The 23,257-nt window shown below is 42.2% G+C and overlaps 1 protein-coding gene across 7 annotated transcripts in view; it reads right to left on the bottom strand.

Annotated features, from left to right (window-relative positions):
- Positions 1–18,618: 18,618 nt before the first annotated feature.
- PTPRS (protein tyrosine phosphatase receptor type S) overlaps positions 18,619–23,257 on the bottom strand; it is a 105,649-nt gene continuing 101,010 nt past the window's right edge. For all 7 annotated transcript variants that reach the window (XM_077121056.1, XM_077121059.1, XM_077121061.1 and 4 more), the window contains 3 exons: positions 20,827–20,981; positions 20,530–20,665; positions 18,619–19,949 (listed from right to left, as the gene is read on the bottom strand). In XM_077121056.1, coding sequence (XP_076977171.1) covers positions 19,881–19,949; positions 20,530–20,665; positions 20,827–20,981 — 360 coding nt within the window. In that variant the 3' untranslated portion in view covers positions 18,619–19,880. The remainder of the gene's footprint in view (positions 19,950–20,529; positions 20,666–20,826; positions 20,982–23,257) is intronic.

Genomic DNA, 23,257 nt, shown 5'->3' with positions numbered 1-23,257 from the left:
GACTTCAAATACTTAGCACTCAAGTTAAAATAAAACATTGCACATCTAGTTGAATCCTATTTACCCTTTGCAGAATACGTTCCCGTTCCTGCTCTCCAAAGAGAGGAGTTACCCTGAAGTTGTTTATAGATGGTTTCTCCAAGAGTTTAAAGTTTTAGCCCAACATTTAGACCTTTTGTTCATTTTAACTTTTGCATATGGTGTGAGAGTACAATGTCATTTTTTTTTGCATATATCTATATGGTTGTCCCAGCACCATTTGTTCTTTTCCTATTGAGTGGTCTTAGCATCTTTGTTGAATATCAGTTACCACAGACTGTGGGTTTATTTCTGAGCTCTCAATTCTCTTCCCTTTGTCTACATGTCTATTATTACGCCTTTGCTATTCGGTTTTGATTAGTGGAGTTTTGAAGTACATTTTGAAATCAGGAAGTGTGAATCTTCCAACTTTCTTCTTTTTTCAAGATCTTGTCTATTTGAGGACCCTTGAGACTCCATGTGAATTTTAGAATCAGCGTTTCCATTTCTGAAAAAGGTCACTGGACTTTGATAGTACATGAATTTGCAGATCACTTTGGATAGTATTGTCATAGAGAAGAATTTTAATACATTTGCTGCTTTCATGTTTATTCTTAACCAACACGTATTTGTCTGTTTTTTTATTTATTTTTATTTTTTAATTTATTTATTTATTAATTTAAAAATTAACAAACGAACTAAAACATTAACATGTGATCATTCCATTCTACGTATGTAATCAGTAATTCACAATATCGTCGCTAAGTTGCATTTCATCATTTCTTAGAGTATTTGCATCTATTCAGAAAAAGAAATAAAAAGACAACAGAAAAAGAAATAAAATGAAAACAGAGAAAAACTAAAAATATACATACCATATCCCTTACCCCTCCCTTTCATTGATCACTAGCGTTTCAAATTAAATTAATTTTAACATTTGTTCCCCCTATTATTTATTTTTATTCCATATGTTCTACTCATCTGTTGATAAGGTAGTTAAAAGAAGCATCAGACACAAGGTTTTCACAATCACACAGTCACATTGTAAAAGCTATATCATTATTCAATCATCCTCAAGAAACATGGCTACTGGAACACAGCTCTACATTTTCAGGCAGTTCCCTCCAGCCTCTCCATTACATCTTGAATAACAAGGTGATATCTACTTAATGCGTAAGAATAACCTCCAAGATAACCTCTCGACTCTGTTTGGAATCTCTCAGCCATTGACTGTTTGTCTCATTTCACTCTTCCCCCTTTTGGTCGAGAAGGTTTTCTCAATCCTTGATGCTGAGTCTCAGCTCATTCTAGGGTTTTTCTCAATCCCTTGATGCTGAGTCTCAGCTCATTCTAGGATTTCTGTCCCACGTTGCCAGGAAGGTCCACACCCCTGTGAGTCGTGTCCCATGTAGACAGGGGGAGGGTGGTGAGTTTGCTTGTTGTGTTGGCACATATTTGTTTTAAGAGATTTCAAATGGTCTACAAATGGAATTTCACAGTGCAGTTCTTTCTATAACCTCCTTGTTCTTCTCACATATTTCTGAAATTCATGCATGTGGGATGCATAGTTCCAACTCCTATCATTATTTATACATTTTCCTGCTGAAGACTATTTAAGTGGGTTTCAATTTCTAATGACAAATAATGCCACTTACGATCGCGATTGTACCTATCTCCTTAGACACACAGCTAAGGGTCTCTGTAAGGCATGTATTTATGAATAAAGTTGTTCAGTCAAATGGTTATGGACATCTTGAATTTACTAGATACTTTCAAGTTCTGCAAAGCTCCAATTTATTCTCTCTTACAATGTGAGTAGATCTTCTAAAGTTAAACCATCATCACATACCATAATTAATGCCCCACTGAGTTGTAACATACTATTCTTTTGATGAGATACATTCTGTTCTTTTAATGACATAATAGATTTGCCTTACTAATATTTTCTTAGCCTTTTTTTTTTTTTTACATCTAGGCAAATAAGAGGGATATGCTTATATCTCTCTCAGGTTTTTCTTGAATAGTTTGAGTGTCTCTTTTTCCTCCTTATAATCTGACATGATTTTTACAAGATGCAGATTTGTCTCCTCCTTGAAGATTTGGCAAAACTCACCTGAGAAAACATCTAGGAAAATGTTTAAATGTCTGTTCTTTAAACGTCATTTCAACATTTTCGAAGATTGTTCCCTTTTATATGACTTTGGTTTACTGCACTTGATTTTTTTCTATTTTATCATTTTGCATACTTAGTGATATAAAGCTGTAAATACACAACATATTCTTATCCTTAAAAGTATCTCCTCTGGTCAAGTCTACTTAAAATTTAGGCCTAAGAGTCACCCCCAAGAAAGCCTCTTTTGTTGCTCAGATGTGGCCCCTCTCTCCAGCCAACACAATGAGCAGTCTCACCCCTCTCTACGTGGGACATGACTCCCAGGGGTGTGGACCTTCCTGGCAACGTGGGACAGAAATCCTAGAATGAGCTGAGACTCAGCATCAAGGGATTGAGAAAAACCCTAGAATGAGCTGAGACTCAGCATCAAGGGATTGAGAAAAACCCTAGAATGAGCTGAGACTCAGCATCAAAGGATTGAGAAAACCTTCTGGACAAAAAGGGGGAAGAGGGAAATGAGACAAAGTGTCAATGGCTGAGAGATTCCAAACTGAGTCGAGAGGTTATCCTGGAGGTTATTCTTATGCATCAAGTAGATATCATCTTGTTATTCTAGATGTAATGGAGAGGCTGGAGGGAACTGCCTGAAAATAATAGAGCTGTGTTCCAGTAGCCATGTTTCTTGATGATGATTGTATAATGATATAGCTCCCACGATGTGACTGTGTGATTGTGAAAACCTTGTGTCTGATACTCCTTTTATCTACCTTGTCAACAGATGAGTAGAACATATGGAATAAAAATAAATAATAGGGGGAACAAATGTTAAAATTAATTTAGTTTGAAATGCTAGTGATCAATGAAAGCGAGGGGTAAGGGGTACGGTACGTAAAATTTTTTTTTCTGTTGTTGTTTTATTTTTCTGTTGTCTTTTTATGTCTTTTTCTGAATTGATGCAAATGTGTGGGAAATGATCATGAAGATGAATATGCAACTATGTGATGATGTGAATTGCTGAGTATATGTGTTGGGAATGTTTGTGCTTCTTGTAATTTTTTTTTAATTAATAAAAATTTTTTTAAAAAAATATCTCCTCTGTAAGAACAGTTAACAGGATCCTCTGTCATCCTCAGTATTACCTATTTATGCCTTCTCCTCTTTTATGGATATTTCCAAAGATCCAGTTTTTTATATTGCTATTGTAGTAGTTTTCTATTTCATTATTTCTGATTTTCTTAATGTGTTTCTTGTGTTCACTTGTTCTTTTTACAGATGCTTGATTTGAAAGCTTAATGGATTTGTTTACAGTTACTTTTCCTCATAAATTTCTTTAAGGCTACAAATTTCCCTCTGAGTACATCTTTCGTTGCTTATTTATTTTCAACGTCTCCCTCTCCGCATAAATGCACTTAAAACTTTCACTCTACCTCTGAGTACATTTCAGTTTTCATTTGTAGGGCTTTCATCTTTCAGTTTTAAAATATTTTGTATCTTTTGTTCTTATTTTTCTTTAGCTCCTTATCTGTTTTACTTTAATTTTTTTATTGTATAGTATAACATATATACAAAGCAAAGAAATGAAGCAATAGTTTTCAAAGCACTCTTCAACAAGTGGTTATAGGACAGATCCCGGAGTTTGTCATGGGTTACCATACGATCCTCTCATGTTTTTCCTTCAAGCTGCTTCAAAATATAGGAGACTAGAGGGCTTAAATTTTTTTTTATCATCACAATCGACTTTTTTCCATCTTTTTTTGTGAAAAATAAGATATATACAAAAAAGCTATAAATTTCAAAGCAATGCACCACAGTTAGTTGTAGCACATATTTCAGAGTTTGACATGGGTTACAATTTCACAATTTTAGGTTTTTACTTCTAGCTGCTCTGAAATACTGGAGACTAAAAAAGATATCAATTTAATGATTCAGCATTGTTATTCATTTGTTAAATCCTATCTTCTATGTATAATTCCACCATCACCTTTGATCTTTCCATACCTCTCTTTGGGGTTGTTTGGGCTATGGCAATTCAAAATTTTTTATATTGGAAGGGTCTGTCACTAATATGGGATAGGGAGATGGAACTATCTGATGTTCTGGAGAGGCTGGGCTAGGTTTCAGGACTTATCTGGACCAGGGCTCATCTGGAGGTTGTAGGTTTCTGGAAATTTACTCTAGTACATGGAACCCTTGTGGAATCTTATATATTGCCCTAGGTGTTCTTTAGGATTGGCTGGAATGGTCTTGGTTGGGGGTTGGCAGGTTATGATAGGTAGCAGTGTCTAACTGAAGTTTGCATAAGAGCAACCTCCAGAGTAGCCTCTCAACTATTGGAACTCTCTCTGCCACTGATACTTTAATAATTACACTTCTTTTCCCCATTTTGGTCAGGATGGAATTGTTGATCCCACAGTGCCAGGTCTGGACTTATCCCTGGGAGTCGTCTCCCACGTTGCCAGGGAGAATTTCACCCCTGGATGTCATGTCCCACGTAGAGGGGAGGGCAATGATTTCACTTGCAGGGTTTGGCTTAGAGAGAGTGAGACCTCATCTGGGCAACAAAAGGGGTCCTGCAGAAGTAACTCTTAGGCATGCCTATGGGTATTCTAAGCTTCTCGTTACCTACATAAGCTTCACAAGAGTAAGCCTCAGGATCGAGGACATAGTCTGTTAATTTGGGTGTCCCTAAAGTTTGACACAGTATCAGGGGATTCCCGATGGTAAGGTTTAAAAGTTCCACATTCTTTCTCCCCTCCCTCAGGGGACTTTGCCAATACTTTTCGATTATCTGCTTAATCTACTCTAGGATGTTTCCAGGTCTTACAATGATCTATACAGGATTAAAGGCCCTCTTTCTTATTCTGTGCTCCCTGTGTTTCAGTTGCTCAAATGAGCTATACAGATAGTTGAATTAGATTATGCCCTACAGAAAATTTCAGTTCCAGATCAAATAAACCTTTCTTCCATTGGTCTCAAAGACTATGTGTGATTCTACAATATAGGCACTGTCTTCCTTTCCCCTGTATTCCGAATTACTTTAACCCCAGCCTATTCAGTTTTGTTCTTATCTCTAAATACCAGGTTATATATATAAAACAGCCTCTCAAAGTCCAGAAATATTAATCACCACTCTGGACTTAATGTGTCTGCTCTAAAAGCTTACAATCCAGGCCCCTGTTTTCTTATAAGCATTTTCTAAAGGCGACCATACCATTGTTGTTTTTTTGTTTCTGGCTTATTTTGTCTCACCAAATGTCCCACATGTTCATCACATCGTTGCATGCCTCACAACTGTGTTCCTTTTTGTAGCAGCACAACCTTCATTCATAAGTATACACCATCGTTCACCATTCTACTTCTCCGTCAGTGGATCCCTCAGCCACTTGCATTCATCGGGCATCATGTAGAGGGCCCAAAGGCCACAGTCCATCCACGCTCTCAATTTTAGATAATTTCATTGTTTCCAAGAGAAAGAAAACTAATAAACACACCCTCACCAAATAGGAAATCTGAACCTCCTCTTAGACTTGTCCCTCCCCTCATTATTTACCTCTGCTGTGGCGGTGGTAGTCCTGGTGGTTTCCTTTTGAACATAGCTCATAGCATGCAATAGCAGTTTTCCCCCTGTACCCTGGACTGAAACACTCTTTATAGATGAATCATACCTTTGAAATAATTCTTGTGAGAACTTGTTCATATTTCTAGTGTGAATCAGTGGGACACGTAGATCTGTACAACCCCTTTCAATCTTGTTCATCTTCAGTATGATAATATTACTTTTAGACCCACTAGAGAACCACCTTCACTCCTATCTATTCCCTTACATTGGAGTTCAACCTCATTAGCTAAGGGTTCACCCATCTCTAGTTTCTATGTATCCCTAAGTCCCCTATATTCTGTATTATAAACCTCTGATTATACCTTTATGCTGGTCATAAAAGTGGAATCATACAGTATCTATCCTTTTGTGTCTGGCTAATTTCACTCAGCATATGTCCTCAAGGCTCATCCGTCTTGTCATGTGCTTCAGGACGTCATTTTGTCTTACTGCTACATAATATTCCATCATATGTATATGCCACATTTTGTTGATCCACTCATCTGTTGATGGGCACTTGGATTGTTTCCATCTTTTGGCAATTGTGAATAATGCTCCTATGAACATTGGTGTGCAAATGTCTGTTTGTGTCGTTGCTCTCAGCTCTTCTGGGTATATACCAAGTACTGCTATTGCTGGGTTATAGGGCAGCTCGCTATTTAGTTTCCTAAGAAAGTGCCTGTTTTAGTTTGCTAGCTGCTGGAATGCTGAATACCAGAAAAGGAATGGCTTTTAAAAAGGGGAATTTAATGAGTTGCTAGTTTACAGTTCTAAGGCCGAGAAAATGTCCCAATTAAAACAAGTCTATAGAAATGTCCAATCAAAGGCATCCAGGGAAAGATACCTTGGTTCAAGAAGGCCGATGAAGTTCAGGGTTTCTCTCTCAAGTGAGAAGCCACATGGTGAACACAGTCAGTGCTTGTCTCTCATCTGGAAAGGCACATGGAGAACATAGTGTCATCTGCTAGCTTTCTCTCCTGGCTTCCTGTTTCATGAAGCTCTCCGGGAGGCATTTTCCTTCTTCATCTCCAAAGGTCGCGCTGGTGGACTCTGCTTCTTGTGGTTATGTCGTTCTGCTCTGCTCTCTCTGAATCTCTTTCTCCAAAATGTTTCTGCTTTTATAGGACTTCAGAAACTAATCAAACCCCACCCGAATAGGTGGAGACACGCCTCTACCTAATCCAGTTTAACAACTACTCTTGATTGGATTACCTCTCCAGGAAGATGATCTAATTATAATTTCAAACATACAGTACTGAATAGGGATTAGAAGAAACAGCTGCCTTTACAAATGGGATTAAGATTAAAATATGGCTTTTTACATGTTTCTTGAAGATGATTGCACGATGATATAGCTTGCACAGTGTGACTGTGTGATCATGAAAACCTTGTGTCTGATGCTCCTTTTATCTACCTTGTCAACAGATGAGTAGAACATATGGAATAAAAATAAATAATAGGGGGAACAAATGTTAAAGTAAATTTAGTTTGAAATGCTAGTGATCAATGAAAGGGAGGGGTAAGGGGTATGGTATGTATAATTTTTTTTTCTGTTTTCATTTTATTTCTTTTTCTGTTGTCTTTTTATTTCTTTTTCTGAATTGATGCAAATGTTCTAAGAAATGATGAATATGCAACTAAGTGATGATATTGTGACTTACTGATTATATATGTAGAACGGAATGATCACATGTTAATGTTATAGTTTGTTTGTTAATTTTTTAATTAATTAATTAATTAACTTAAAAAGTATATATATGGCTTTTCTAGGGTACGTACATCCTTTCAAACCAGCACACTGCCAAACAGTCTTCCATAGTGGCTGCACTGTTAAAAATTCCACCAGCAGCGCATAAATATGTCCCAGTTTCTCCACATCCTCTCCAAAATTTATAGTTTCCTGTTTCTTTAATAGCAGCCATTCTTATGGGTGTGAAATGGTATCTCGTTGTAGTCTTGATCTACATTTTCCTTATAGCCAGTGAAAATGTGCATCACTTCATGTGCTTTTGAGCCATCTGTATTTGCTCTTCAGAAAAATGCTATTTATATCTTTAGCCCATTTTATAATTTGGTTGTTTATTCTTTTGTTGTTGAGTTGTACGATTTCTTTGTATATACAGGAAATCAAACCTTTGTCTGATATGTTATTTCCAAATATTTTCTCCCATTGAGTTGGCAGCCTCTTAATCTTTTTGACAAAGTCTTTTGAGGTGCAGAAGCTTTTGATTTTGAGGAGTTCCCATTGATTTATTTTTTTCTTTTGTTGCTTGTGCTTTGGGGGTAATGTTTAGGAAGCCACCTCCTATTACTAGGGCTTGAAGAAGTTTCCCTACATTTTCTTCCCAAAGCTTTATGGTGCTAGTTCTTATATTTAGGTGTTTGATCCACTTTGAGTTAATTTTTGTGTAGGATGTGAGATAGGGGTCCTCTTTCACTCCCTTGGCTATTGATATCCATGCCCAATTATTGAAAAGTTCTTCCATGCCCAATTATTGAAAAGACTATTTTGTCCCAGTTCAGAGGATTTGGGGGTCTTGTCAAAAATCAGTTGACCATAGATTTGGGAGTCTATTTCTGCACTCTCGATTCAATTCCAATGGTCAGTGCTTCTGTTTTTGTGCCAGTGCCATGCTGTTTTGACCACTGTAGATTTATAATCGGTTTTAAAGTCAAGGAGTGTTAATCCTCCCACTTTGTTCTTCTTTTTTAGGATGCTTTTAGCTATTCAGTGTCTCTTTCCCTTCCAGATGAATTTGGTAGTTAGCTTTTCCAAGTCTTCAAAGTAGGCTTGTACAAGTCCTTTATGTCCCGTGTTAAGTTCTTTCCTAAGTATTTGATTGCTTTTTTTAATTTTTTACACATAACAACATACAAACACAAACTCTCACCAAATGATCATTCCATTCTTGGTATATAATCAAAATCTCACAATATCATCACCATGATCATTTCTTAGAACATTTGCATCGATTCAGAAAAATAAATAAAAAGAAAAAACTCATATAGACCATACCCCTTACCCCTCCCTCTCACTGACTGCTAATATTTCAATCTACCCAATATATTTTAGCCTTTGTTTCCCCTATTTTTTCTATACTCCTTACCACTCCCTTTCATTGATCACTAGCATTTCTTTCTTTCTTTCTTTTTTTTTGCATAGGCAGGCACAGGGGAATCGTACCCGGGTCTCTGGCATGGCAGGCAAGAACTCTGCCACTGAGCCACCATTGCCTGCCCTGATCACTAGCATTTCAATCTATTAAACTTATTTTAACATTTGTTCCCCCATTATTTATTTATTTTTAATCCATATTTTTTACGCAACTGTCCATACCATAGATAAAAGGAGCATCAGACACAAGGTTTTCACAATCACACAGTCACATTGTGAAAGCTATATCATTATACAATCATCTTCAAGAAACATGGCTACTGGAACTCAGCTCTACATTTTCAGGCAGTTCCCTCCAGCCTCTCCATTACACCTTAACTAAAAAGAGGATATCTGTATAATGCATAAGAATAACCTCCAGGATAACCTCCCAACTCTGTTTGAAATCTCTCAGCCATTGACACTTTATTTTGTCCCATTTCTCTCTTTCCTCTTGTGGTCGAGAAAGTTCATTCAATCCCTTGATGCTGAGTCCCAGCTCATTCTAGGATTTCTGTCCTACTTTGCCAGGAAGGTCCACACCCCTGGGAGTCATGTCTCATGTAGGGAGATGGAGGGCAGTGAGTTTGCTTGTTGTGTTGGCTAAGAGAAAGAGGCCACATTTGAGCAACAAAAGTGGTTCTCTTGGGGGTGACTCTTAGGGCTAATTTTAAGTAGGCTTAGCTTATCCTTTGTGGGATTAAGTTTCATATGAACAAACCCCAAGAGTAGGGGCTCAGCCTATAGCTTTGGTTGTCCCTACTTTTATGAGAATATTAGGAATTCTCCACATGAAGAAGTTGAATTTTCCCTCTTTCCTGTCATTCCTAAAGGGGACTTTGCAAATACTTTTTTATTGACTGTTCAAATTACTCTGGGATTTATTGGGCCATCACTCTGGACAAACCTACAACATCTCATGCCTTCTCAAGGTTCCATGTACTTATGGTGTTCACTTAAACTGTCCACATAAGTTATATTAGGAACTGCACTAGTCAAAATATAAATTTTTACCAAATAAACATTATTTGCTTTAGTCTTACACATAATTTAGAGTTTTAAAATTTGAATTACCATCTATTTTCAACACCCTGTGTGGTAGTTAGATTCAGGTGTCAACTTGGTCAGGTGAAGGCACCTAGTTCTGTTGCTGTGGACATGAGCTAATGGTACATGAACCTCATCTGTTGCTGATTACATCTGCAGTCAGCTAGGAGGCATGCCTGCTGCAATGAATGATGTTTGACCTAAATGGCTGGATGCTTAAATGAGAGAGCACAACGTAGCACAGCCCAAGCAGCTCAGCATACCTTATCTCAGCACTCACAGCTCAGCCCAGGCCTTTGGAGATGAAGAAAGAAATCGCCCCAGAGAAAGTTGTTGGAACCCAGAGGCCTGGAGAGAAGGCCAGCAGAGACCATCCTGTGCCTTCCCACGTAAGAAAGAACCTCAGGTGAAAGTTAGCTGCCTTTCCTCTGAAGAACTAACAAAATAAATCCCCTTCTATTAAAAGCCAATTTGTCTCATTGTGTTGCATTCTGGCAGCTAGCAAGCTAGAACACCCTGCACTATTGACATTCTTTTGTTCTTCCTCATCAAAAACATTTTTAAATGTTCTACATTTAGTCACTATCATTGTACACCCTAGGCATTCCTAGATTGTACCATCTCAGTCTTTATCATGCATCTTTCCTTCTGATCTCATTTGTGCCCCCAGGCCTCCTCTCTCTATCATTCTCACATTCAGCTTCATTCACACTGGATCTTAGTGGGAGAGCATTAAGTCTCTCTCCATTGAGTACGATACTGGCTATCAGTTTTTCATGTATTCCCTTTATCATATTGAGGTAGTTACCTTTGAGTCCTATCTTTTGGAGTGTTTTTATCAGGAAAGGATGATGAGTTTTGTCAAATGCTTTTTCAGCATCAATTGAGATGATCGTGTGATTTTTCCCTTTTAATTTGTTAATGCGATGTATTACATTAACTGATTTTCTTGTGTTGAACCATCCTTGCATTCCTGGTATAAACCCCACTTAGTCATGGTGTATAATTCTTTTAATGTGCTGTTGGATTCGATTTGCTAATATTTTATTGAGAATTTTTGCATCTATGTTCATTAGGGAGATTGGCCTGTGGCTTTCCTTTCTTATAGACTCTTTACACGGTTTTGGTATTAAAATGATACTAGTGTCATAAAATGACTAATGTAGAGTTCATTTTTCCTCAATTTTTTGGAAAAGTTTGAGCAGAATTGGTGTTAATTCTTTCTGGAATGTTTGATAAAATTCCCCTGTGAAGCCATCTGGCCCTGGGCTTTTCTTTGTAGGAAGATTTTTGATGACTGAATCTCTTTACTTGTGAATGGTTTGTTGAGATCTTCTATTTCTTCCTGAGTCATTGTAGCTTGTTTGTGTGTCTCCAGGAATTTGATTTTATTGATTCTTTCTGTTGTTCTTTTGTTCTCCCATTCATTTCCTCTGCTTTAATCTTTATTATTTCTCTTATCTTGTTTGCTTTGAGGTTAGTTTGCTGTTCTTTCTCAAGTTCCTTCAGGTGTGCTGTTAAATCCTTGATTTTTGTTTTTTCTTGTTTTTTAATATAGGTATTTAGGCAATAAATTTCCCTCTCAGCACAGCCTTTGCCACATCCCATAAATTCTGATTAGTTGTATTCTCATTTTCCTTCATCTCAAGATGGCTACTGATTTCTCTAGAAATGTCTTCTTTGACCCACTAGTTATTTAAGAGTGTGTTATTTAATCTGCATGTATTTGCAAATGTTCTCATTCTTTGGTGGTTATTGAGATCCAGCTTCATCCCATTGTGATCAGAGAAAGTGCTTTGAATAATTTCAATTTTTAAAAATTTATAAAGGACTGTTTTGTGCCCCAGCATATGATTTTTCCTGGAGAATGTTCCATGAGCACTACAGAAAAATGTATAACCTTGTGATTTGGGGTGCAATGACCTATATATGTCTGTTAGGTCTAATTCACTTATCAAGTTATTTAACTTCTCTATTTCCTTGTTGATCTTCTGTTTGGTTGTTCTATCTATAGAGGAGAGTGGTGTATTGAAGTCTCCTACTATTATCATTGAAACATCTATCGCTCCCTTCAGTTTTGCCAATGTCTGTCTCATGTACTTTGGAGCTCCTAAATAGGGAGCATAAACATTTATGATTGTTATATCTTCTTGGTGAATTGACCTTTTAATTAGTATATAGTGTCCTTCTTTGTCTCTTATGATGTCTTTACATTTAAAGTCTATTTTATCTGATATTAGTATAGCTACTCCTGCTTTCCTTTGGTTACAACTTGTGTGGGAAATCTTTTTCCATCCTTTCACTTTCAATCTATTTGTATCCTTGTGTCCAAGATGAGCCTCTTATAAGCAGCATATAGCTGGATTGTATTTCTTAATAGATACTGCCAATCTATATCTTTTAATTGGTAAGTTTAGTCCATTAACATTCAAAGTTATTACTGAAAAGGCATTTCTTGATTCCACCACCTTATCTTTTTTATTTTATTTGTCAAATCTGTATATCCTTTTCCCTCTTTCTCTTTGTATTCTTTAAATTATCCTTAGTTTTCTCTTCAATTCTTTGCCCTCCTCTAGACCTCCCTCTCCTGTCTTTTTTTCAGCTGGCAGAACTCCTTTTAGTATTTCTTGTAGGGCCAGTCTCTGGTTGACAAATTCTTTCAGGACTTCTTTGTCTGTGAAAACTTTAATCTCTCCCTCAATTTTGAAGGACAATTGGGCTGGGTAGAGAATTCTTGGCTGGAAGTCTTTCTCTTTCAGGATCTTGAATATATCACATCACTGCCTTCTTGCCTCCAGGGTGCTAGTTCAGTAGTCTGAATTCAGTCTTATTTGAGTTCCCGCATATGTAGTAGATTGCTTTTCTCTTGTCGCTTTCAGGATTTTCTGCTTCTCTTCAACATTTGACAGACTGATTACTATGTGCCTTGGGGAAGACCTATTTGTATTTATTCTGTTTGGAATTCTTTGGGCTTCTTTGACTTGTATATTTATATTCTCTATGAGGATTGGGAAGTTTTCCCCCTTATATCCTCAGCTACTCTTCCTAGCCCTTTACTCCTCTCTTCTCCTTTTGGAACATCAGTGATTCTTATATTTGTGCACTTTGTTTTATCTATCATTTCCCTGAGTTTCCATTAATTTTTTTCCATCTTTTTTGCCGTTTGCTGTTTTGAGTCTTTGAAGTCAGTTATCCTGTCCTCTATATCACTTATTCTTTCTTCTGTCTCTTCAAATCTGGTGTTGTGTGCCTCTAGTATGTTTTTTATTTGGTCAACAGAGTTTTTACTCTCTGTGATTTCTGCTATTTTTCTGCTTGTTCTTTCAAATTCCTCTTTGTGCTCTTCTACTGTCTTCTTGATCTCCTTTGTGTCATTTGCTAACCCAGTTATTTTATTAAGTAGAGTTGTATGAACATCTTTGATTAGTTGTTCCGACACCTGTGTCTCCTCCGGTGTTTTAATTTGGTCATTAGGCAGGGTTATATCTGTCTGCATTGTTATGTGCTCATTGATCTGCTGCTGTCTTCGTTGCATGTAAATATCTTGATTAATTTACTTTGGAAGTTGATTTCTTTTCAGTAATCTAAGGCCTTATGTTTGCAGGATGGTTGTACAGCATGGAGCAGGGCATGGGGTGGGCACTCAGTGTGGTGATTTCTTTCAGGGCAGGTGGGGGCACAGGTTGGGGATGTTACACTGATGCTTGTGAACGCGGGTGCCCAGCGGCCAGGGAGGATGTAGCTGTACAGATGCACCGATCTGGGGGTGTGTAACCCTGGTGTGCACTGGTCTAAGGCACAGGGCCTTTTGCGTGCATGTGTAGAACTGCGGCAGTAGGTCGGTATTACACCTTCGTAGATTGGGGTCAGATGGGACCCGGCTGCTCAGGTCAGCACTTTCTCAGAGCTGGGAAGTGTGGCTGAGGGCTGTGCACATGCACAATTCTAGGACTGCCGTAAAGTGCAGTTCCCAGAGCTGAAGGACGTGATTGGGACCCCATGTGCATGTGTGGGTCTGGGAGTGCCGTAAACGAATGCATGGAGCTCAGATGGGGCGGAGTGAGGCTGTGCGACACTATGGACGGGGTGGGGGGGGTCAGGGGTAGCCTAGGTATGGAGGTTAGTGCCCGCAGCCTTTATGTGCTGGCAACAGCCTGCAGGGAACAGGGAGGGGGAGGGAGTGCTCGGGACGGGTGCAGGAAAGGTGGGTCAGGCTGCACTTGGGGTGGGGGTGGGGGCAGGTATGTGTACTGGGGGCAGGTGGGGTAGGGGGTGGCTGGAGCATGGAGAATGGGAGTGGGTGATGGTGTTCGGGTGCATGGAGTGTGAGGTGAGTCTCCAGTCCCGGGGCTGTGCTGGTGAGGGTAGCGCACCAAGGAACGTGGCCTGGCTTACTTCCTGGTCCCCGGCTCCTGTCCGTGCACTCCCGCGGGCTCTGCACCTCCACGCCAGGCTCCAGCCACCTGCCCCCAGTACACATACCTGCCCCCACCCCCACCCCAAGTGCAGCCCGACCCACCTTTCCTGCACCCGTCCCGAGCACTCCCTCCCCTTCCCTGTTCCCCGCAAGCTGTTGCCAGCACATAAAGGCTGCGGGCACTGACCTCCATACCTAGGCTACCCCTGACCCCCCCACCCCATATTAATTTGTAATTTTATTGCATTGTGGCTTGTGAGTGAAATCTGAACGTTGAGCTTTCCTTTGTGGTCTACCACACCGTCCATTTTCACTGTGGCTCCTCTTGTTTGGAAAGAACGTCAATTGTTTTGTTTGTCAGGTACAAAGTCCTATACATATCCATTTGATCAAGTTTGCTATTGCATTATTCATCTCCTCTAAAGCCTTATTATTTCCTCTTCATGGCTTTTTAGTTTCTGAGAGTTAGGTTCAGTCTCCCAGCCTAACCGTGGTTCTGTTCATTTCTCCTCCTGGATCTTTGTGCTTTAAACATTATTAAGCCATGTTGTTAGGGACAAGATATGTGTTTATCTAGGGTCCTTGCACTTCTCAGAGCATTAGGAGGCTTTGGCCCCTGTCAGGTCCTTGGCTCTGCTCTGAGATCTGTACCTCCCAGCCCGAGATGCTGGCCAGACCTGAGCCCAAGTCCAGGCTCTTTTGGTGTGTCCTTGGGTAAGACAGTTGACCTCTGTGTGCCTGTTTTCTCATCTCTCCAATGGCACACCTTTGGGAGGAGTAAATGAGAGTACACGAGCCAAGCATACAGTAAATGCTCAATAAATAGGGATGGGTATTATGGTATCCTGTCATGGGGTCAATTCATCAGTAGGGGCCCAGACCCTTGATGGTCATATCTCTGGGTTGAATTAATTCCTTAGGAACCCCCTCTTCCAGGAAGTCTTCCTATAAACCCTTGCCTGCCACCACCTAAACCCCCCACTCCAGCCATGAGCTCCTCAAGGGCTCAGGGTCACATACATACTGACATGGACTTTCATGGAAGATCTTTGTCCACTAGCCAGTCTGGAGGGTAAAGGAGCAAGGTACACCCTTATTCACTCCATGGGGCCAGGATTTGGCTAGTGGGATGGACATAAGGCTCAGGCAGCCCAGAAGACACAAATAAGAAAATGCCTCCTTGGAGGGGCTTCTAGGACTGGACATTGAGGACTGAATAGGAGTTCTCTGGCAGACCAGCCCATTGGTAAAGCCTTGGATGATTTAGGCAGGGCCAGACCTGGGTTAGAGTATGACTTTTCTGTCTCATGTCCTTCAACCTTTTACTAAGAAGAGGACTCCCCAGCTCTCTCCCATTCTTTTTTTTTTTTCAAAGAGAGAGTTTATCACTATGCACATAGTAGGAGAACAGACAGCCTAATGGCCCAAAATCTGTCTCCCTGAACTTGCTTTAATTCGGGCAGTTTTATTAGAGAAAAGGTGGGCAGGGCTTAGGATAAGGAGCACCATGGCTGTAGATGATGAAATTAGGTGATCTGATTATTGAGCGTGTGCAGATTGATTACCTACTTAGTCACAGAATGTATGAAAGAAAATGGTGGAATGAAGTCTAGGTGACCTGTAGGCTAAAGTCTAAGCTAATGCACGTCAGGTGGGCCCACTTTGATTATATCCAGTCTTGGTCATCAAGCTAATTTGGGACTTGGGGTGGGTTAGTTCCTGGCAGACCCAAGACCTTTCATTAACAAACATCAGGGGCTGTCTTTAGTGATTACAAGACTCTAAAGTTGAAAAATTGGATAACTAAGTACAGATGAAGGTTAGTCACAGGTTTTTACAATCACAGAGGCAGAAGATAAGGGCTGTGCAACCATTATCAGAGATCAAGGCAGCTGGGTTACATTTCAGAAATTTCAGGTATTTCCCTGCCTACTTCAATATACCAGAAAGCAAAAAGGAATATTTATACCAAAAGCATTCCTCAAATCCTGATTTCTCAGTTACAATTCCTCCCTCTCATTTGATAATTATCTCTCAGTCTTGAGGGATATCTGGGCAATGACTCTTCTAACTGCTTCAAGGCTGAAAAGGGGTATTGTTATTGAGGGGCCAAGGGATGAATCGATGAAACCAGTTCTTATTCTTGGAAAGCCCAGTACCTTTCCCACCCTCCATTCTTAAATTCAGATCTCAAGGGCCACTAAATGTAAACTTCACATGATTTTTTTCCATTTTTCTCCCTCTTCACTCCCTGACCTTCTCACCAATGTTATTTGTACTATTACTTTTTTCCCCTTGATTATACTTGCTGAAGATTTATCTATTTTTGGTTTATTTCAAAGAATTATTTTGTTAATGCAAGAAAGATTCTCAAAAATATCAATTAAAGTTGATTGATGTTTACTTTTTTCTTTCTTATTTGGGTTGGTTCTTTTCTAGTTATTTTAGAAAGCTTGGTTCTTTTATTTTTAAAATTCACTGATTTTCCTCCCCCCCCCCCCCCTTTCTAATGAATGTGTTCAAGGCTAAGAATTTTCCTCTGGTTGATTCTTTGGCTGCATCCCCACAGTTTCATCTAGTTTCTGCATGGTTGTTCAGTTTTAAAAACATCGTAATATCTAAGTTGATTCCTCCTTTAACCTATGCCTTATTTAGAAATGTTACAAAATTTCCCATTTGTGCTGGTTTGAAAGGATATATGCCCCCTAAGAAAGACATGTTTTAATATAAATCTCATTTCGTAAAGGTAGAATAATCTCTATTCAATACTGTATGTTTGAAACTGTAATGAGATCATCTCCCTGGTTGATGTGATTTGGTTAAGAATGGTTGTTAAACTGGATTAGGGGATGACATGTCTCCACCCATTTGAGTGGGTCTTGATTAGTTTCTGAAGTCCTATAAAAGAGGAAACATTTTGGAGAATGAGAGATTCAGAGAGGGCAGAGAATGCTGCAGCACCACAAAGCAGAGAGTCCACCAGCCAGTGACCTTTGGAGATGAAGAAGGAAAACACCTCCCGGGGAGCTTCATGAAATAGGAAGCCAGGAGAGAAAGCTAGCAGATGACACCGTATTCGCCATGTGCCCTTCCAGCCAAGAGAGAAGCCCTGACTGTGTTCGCCATGTGCCATCTCACTTGAGAGAGAGACCCTGAACTTCATCAGCCTTCTTGAACCAAGGTATCTTTCCCTGGATGCCTTTGATTGGACATTTCTATAGACTTGTTTTAATTGGGACATTTTCTCGGCCTTAGAACTGTAAACTTGCAACTTATTAAATTCCCCTTGTTAAAAGCCATTCCATTTTTGGTACATTGCATTCCGGCAGCTAGTAAACTAGAACACCATTGTAGGCCTTTTCAGTGGAGGCTAACTTTATCTCAGAATCAACTCCTGAACTAAGACCCAGAGATCTTATCTGGTATTAGTTTGTCAGAATTCCTGAAGATTTCTATTGTTGAGTTTTATAAATCCTGATTTTTATAAATGTACCACCTGTGTTCTAAGATTTGTTGGGGGTGGGGGGGTGGGGTTTGGCAGATCTACTCGGCTAGGCATATTAACAGTATTAGTCATATCTTACATATTTATACTTATTCTTTAGCTACTTGATTTGTTGGCTTCTAAAAGGGGTAGCCCCATTCTTCCTAAGATGGACCCCTGGCCTCACTATGACCACCTCTTCCCACCTTTTGAGCTTCTCTGTAACCTTGGTGGGGATATTTTGTCCTAACTCTGGCTCCTGTAGGTGGCTCTTCTACAGAGTTGGAAGGGTGTAGACCTTAAAATGACTCACCATCCAGTCCCCAGCCCATCCTAGGGGAGGCAGCATGATGCAGTGTCTGGGGCTATGGGTGAGGATATAAGTACAAACCTCCAGCTCCACCTCTGGCTTGTTGTGTCTTTGGGTCGGTGCCTGACCCTTTCTGAGCCTCAATTTCCTTATCTGTAAATTGAGCCCATGACTCCCCATCTCTGAAATCCTGGCTTATGGTTGACACCCAATTACGGTGACTACTATCAATGAGAATGTGAGGCAGCCCCTGCAGAGCCAGGGCTTGGGTTCTGGAGCTGCAGGGTTCTGAGTTCAAATCCCAGCCTGGCCATGTATTTGCTGTGTGACCTTGGACAAGCAGCATGACCTCTCTGGGCCAACACCTCACATTACTTTTTGCGTAATTAAATGAGAACGTCCACTCTCCAGTCCTTTCACCCACCATGGGGATGAGATGGGATGGGTGGGGGTACAGCAAAGACTCCACTCCAGGGCCCAGGTCGGACAATCTTCCTTTAATACAAAGTCGATAATATCTACATACACAGAGGTGGGAAAACCACCCAACTGCTTCCGTTTGAATAAACAAGTGTTGAAAGCAACGACAGATTTGCTCTTGTACAAAGAGAAAAACTCACTTGCTTGGGGGACTCCCGCCCATCTGCTTTTGCCCCAAAACTGCCCCAATGGTCCCAAGGGGGAGTGGTTCCTCGATCGAGGGCAGCACACACGCAATCCCTCTCCCCCAAAGAATGGGAACCTCTCCCTTGTGTTCGGCCCCCATCCTTGGCAGTGGGGATTGGTGGGGGAGCTCAGGCTGCCAGGGTGGGGGCCTCTGCGATCTCACTGGGCTCAGACTCACTGTGGGAGGGGCCGATGCCCCCCATCCCCCACCCCTCCCCCCTCAGAGCTGTACTTGATATGTCTGAGAATTTAATTAAAAAATTGTAAAACAAAATAAAAATAAAAAAAAGAAAACAGAAACAAATAAAAAAGCAGGCGCAAAAGGACTTCCCATTCTTAGTGACCTAGGCACACCTTCTGATGTTTTTTGTTTTTTGTTTTTTAAAAAAAAAGAAAAAAAAAAGGGCAAGCCGAGAGGGCAGTGGTTGGCCCAGCGCTTTGGGGAACACAGCGGTCACGGAGCACATGTCTACAGTGAAAAAATAGACCGTCTTTGAACAGACTAGGAATAAGCAGTTTTAAATTCATGGATCTGCAAGTCTTTTTGTTTCTTTCTTCTAAAAAAAAAAAATAGGAAAAAAAATACACTATTTTAAAAAAAAGGAAAAAACGAAATGTCACCGGTTACAGTTACACTGAGAGTTTAAAAGAAAGCTGAATTCCACTCCCCCCCCAGCCCAGCGCCCCCCGCCCCCACCCTGGGCAGGAGGAGCGGGAAGGAGGCCCCCAGGTCACCAGAGAGGAGGGGGGCAGCTCACGGGCCACTCACCACCCTCCTCTGGTTCTGGGGAGAATCCCTGTCTGCTTACCAACCCCCCCGCCCCCCACCCCGGAATCTCTCTTGATTTGGAATTGGAAGGAAATGAGGAATGTGCCAAGTATCTGAAGAAGGCGGCCGGTGCCCGGGGAGGTCTCTGGGGGTGGCCCAGGAGGGACTCAGGTGGCCGCGCTGTCCCTGGAGACCACACAGAAACGCTGCCACCGCTCCTTCCAGCCGTGCACGCCGTGGGGGGTCCAGGCCTCCAGGGCTCCAGGGCCAGCGGAGTCGGGCCAGGGGAGGCGGGACCATGGCTTTAGGTTGCATAGTGGTCAAAGCTTCCAAGGTATTCCAGCGCTGCCTGGTAACAGAACTGGTACTCGTCCTGCAGGGGGCGGAAGGAGCCAGCTCTTGTGAGTGCTTCCTCTGCTCTAAAGCCTTCCAGGGCTCCCTATTGCCCACCGGAGCCAGTCAAGCACCTCAGCACCCTTGGCACCCTCTGGGGGAATCCAAGCCCTGCAAGCAGCTTCACACGCCTTCTTGCCTTTGCAGAGGCTGTCCCCCTCCTGGACGCACACATACACATCTGGAATGCCCTTTCCTCTCCCTATGTGGGAGACCCAGCTCATCTTTTAACATGTGGCTGCTCTGTGGTTCCCAGTTGGAACCTTCCCATTCAGGCTAGAAGGTGGTGACTCCAGCTCTGTCGCTCCCAGGATGGAAGAGCTCCTGAGGACTTAGGGACCTCCGTCTGTGCTCTGGGCCTTGATTTCCCCATTTGTACACCATGGAGAGGTGGGGCTATTCTACTCATAAGGCCTCAGAGAAGATCCCGGTTCATCTGTGAATTCTTTGCCTGCCCCAGGTGATACTTCTCACCTCTGGACGCTAAGTCCACGCATGTGTCAGAAGACCAGACTAATCAGAAGGTGTTTGGGGCCCTGCCACCCCCAGCCCGCCCGCACCTCCGTCTGCACCATGGCCGGCCGCTGGGTCCGCAGCATCTTCACGGTCTGGAAGATATCCACCACTCCCTCGTACCGCATCCGCTCCAGCACGATGCTGAGTGTGATGAAAACGCCCGTCCTGCCCACACCAGCGCTGTCGGGACAAGCACTGGCAGGTCAGGGATAGGGACTTGGGAGAGTGGTGGTTTCACTGCCCACCTCCCCGGGGACAAAGACAGCCCAAACTGGACGTGCCTAGGGGCCGGGGTCTGTCCCTCATGGACCTCAGTGTCCCCAGGCAGGCGACAGGCTCACCTGCAGTGGACAGAGATGGGTCCATCCTGGCCAAACTGCTCCTTGGTCTTATGCACTTGGCCAATGAAGTCGATGAAGCCCTCCCCCGACTTTGGCACGCCCTGCTCCGGCCAGTCCGTGAACTGGAACTGCCGCACGGTCCGGGACTGGCCGTCCTGGAATGGGGAGAGCCCAGTTGTTTTCCTGTCCCTACCAACCTCCAATCCCACCCTCCATCCCTCAGTCCCAGGGACCATTCTTTCTGCCATCAAGCCCCACTGTCCTTCACCATCCAAATGATGCCACCTAACCCAGACATCTTCCGTGCCCCAAACCACTGCCCCTCTCACCACATCTCCAATTGCATCGAACACAACCATTCTCTACCATTCTCAGTCCCTTCACCATTCCATAGTAGTTTTCCGTTAAGATGTTTTATCTCCTTCCACCTAATGTTTACCCTCCCTGGTCCCATTTCCCATCACCACAGTCCTGTCACCCTCCACTCCACAACGAGCACCATCCCTCCACCATCTTCCCATACCAGAGAGATCCCACAAGTCATCTTCCATCCTTCATTCACTGGCACCATCTTTTACCATCCACTACTGGTAGCCAGTCATCTTCTACCACTCAACACCATCATCGTCCATCCTCTACCACTCAATGGCTCCACTGCACATCATCCACCCTTCCCCACTGATTACTAATTGATGACCCAAAGGCATCACCCAACACCATCATCTTCCACCACTCACCACTGCTAACTTCTTAACTTTGACCAACCAACAATGCCATCTTCTGCCGACCTTGTCCATGGCCCACCACTTGGCCATTCTTCTCTCCAATCCTATCTTGCCACCACCCAGCAGTGCCAGCCCACAGCATCATCATCTGCCATCTTCCATCCTTCATGATCCTCTGGCACCATGTTCCACCATCCATCTCTAACTCTTCCCTCTTTATCAACCAAGGGCACCCACCTTCCAGGGATATTCCCCATCTGCTCTTTTCCAGTCACATCTTCCATCATCAAAATGGTGCCACCCCACTATCATCCCCGCCACCATCTGCCATCCAGCAGTGCCATCTTACTGTTCCACCACCTCCTTTCTCCAACCCCATCTTCCGCTACTTTGTACCAGCCACCTTCACTGTCTCCTACCACTGACCAATACCAATGACCACCTGTCATCCTCCACTATTCAACACCGCCCTTGTTTATTATCCTCCAGCACCATCCGTGGCAAGCTGCGTTGTGTACCCCAGTTACAGTCATTAATCCTTGGTAAATAGGACCCTTTGAAGATGTTATTTTCAGCTAGGGTGTGTGTGGGTCTTAATCCTCCGACTGGAGACCTTAAAGAGAGAAAGCCACAGGGAGGTGCTTGAGGCCAGAAGTCAACTGGATCCCAGAAGAGAAAGGAGAGGACACTTCTACGTGATGGGAAAGCCAAGGAGCCCGAGGGGTGTCAGCCAGCCATCCCGCTGCTGACCCCGAAATTGTGACACAAAGTCCTGTGGTTTAAGCTAACCTACTGGTATGTGTCAGAGCAGCCTGGAAACTGAAACAGGCTATGGTACCAGAAAGTGAGGTTCTGCTATTAAAAATTCCTAAAAATGGAGAAATGGCTCTGGAATTGGGGAATGGATAGAGGCTGGAAGAATTGTGCGGGGCTTGATAGAAAAAGCTGAGGTTGCTTTAAAGAGACTGTTGGGAGAAATGTGAAACTGGTGGAAAGGTGATCATTGCTATAAAGCAACAGAGAACTTGGGTAACTACGTGCTGGTGTCAAACCGAAAGTGGAATTTGTAGGTGATGACTTGGATATTTAGCTGAACGGGTTTCCAAGCCAAGTGTGGAAGGTACAGCCCAGCTTCCCCTTGCAACTTTTAGTAAAATGCAAGAAGAAAGGGATAAGCCAAAAACTGAAGTGTTAAGCACACTACAGGCACCAACAATTGATGTGGAAAATTCTCAGCCTATCTGTGCCGGTCTGAATCTGTGGTGGACCCCAGAAAAGCCATGCTCTTTGATCCTCATTCAATATTGCTGGGTGGGAGCAAGATGTGACCCAACCAATTGTGGGTGGTAACTTTTGATTAGATGATTTCCATGGAGGTGTGTCTCCACCCACTGAAGGTGGAGTTGCTTGCTAGAATCCTTTAAAAGAGGAAACATTTTGGAGAGAGTCCCTTTTTAGTAGAGCCACATGAAAGCCAGCAGACACCGCCATGTTCGCCATGTGCCCTTCCAGCTGAGAGAGAAACGTTGAACGTCGTTGGCCTTCTTGAACCAAGGTATCTTTCTCCAGATGCCTTTGATTGGACATTTCTATAGACTTGTAATTGGGACATTTTCTCAGCCTTGGAACTGTAAACCAGCAACTCATTAAATTCCCCTTGTTAAAAGCCGTTCCATTTCTGGTATATTGCATCCCGGCAGCTAGCA

This window comes from Tamandua tetradactyla, chromosome 11, assembly GCF_023851605.1.
Source record: "Tamandua tetradactyla isolate mTamTet1 chromosome 11, mTamTet1.pri, whole genome shotgun sequence".
Lineage (NCBI taxonomy): Eukaryota > Metazoa > Chordata > Mammalia > Pilosa > Myrmecophagidae > Tamandua > Tamandua tetradactyla.
This window is presented reverse-complemented; position numbering and strand designations above follow the sequence as displayed.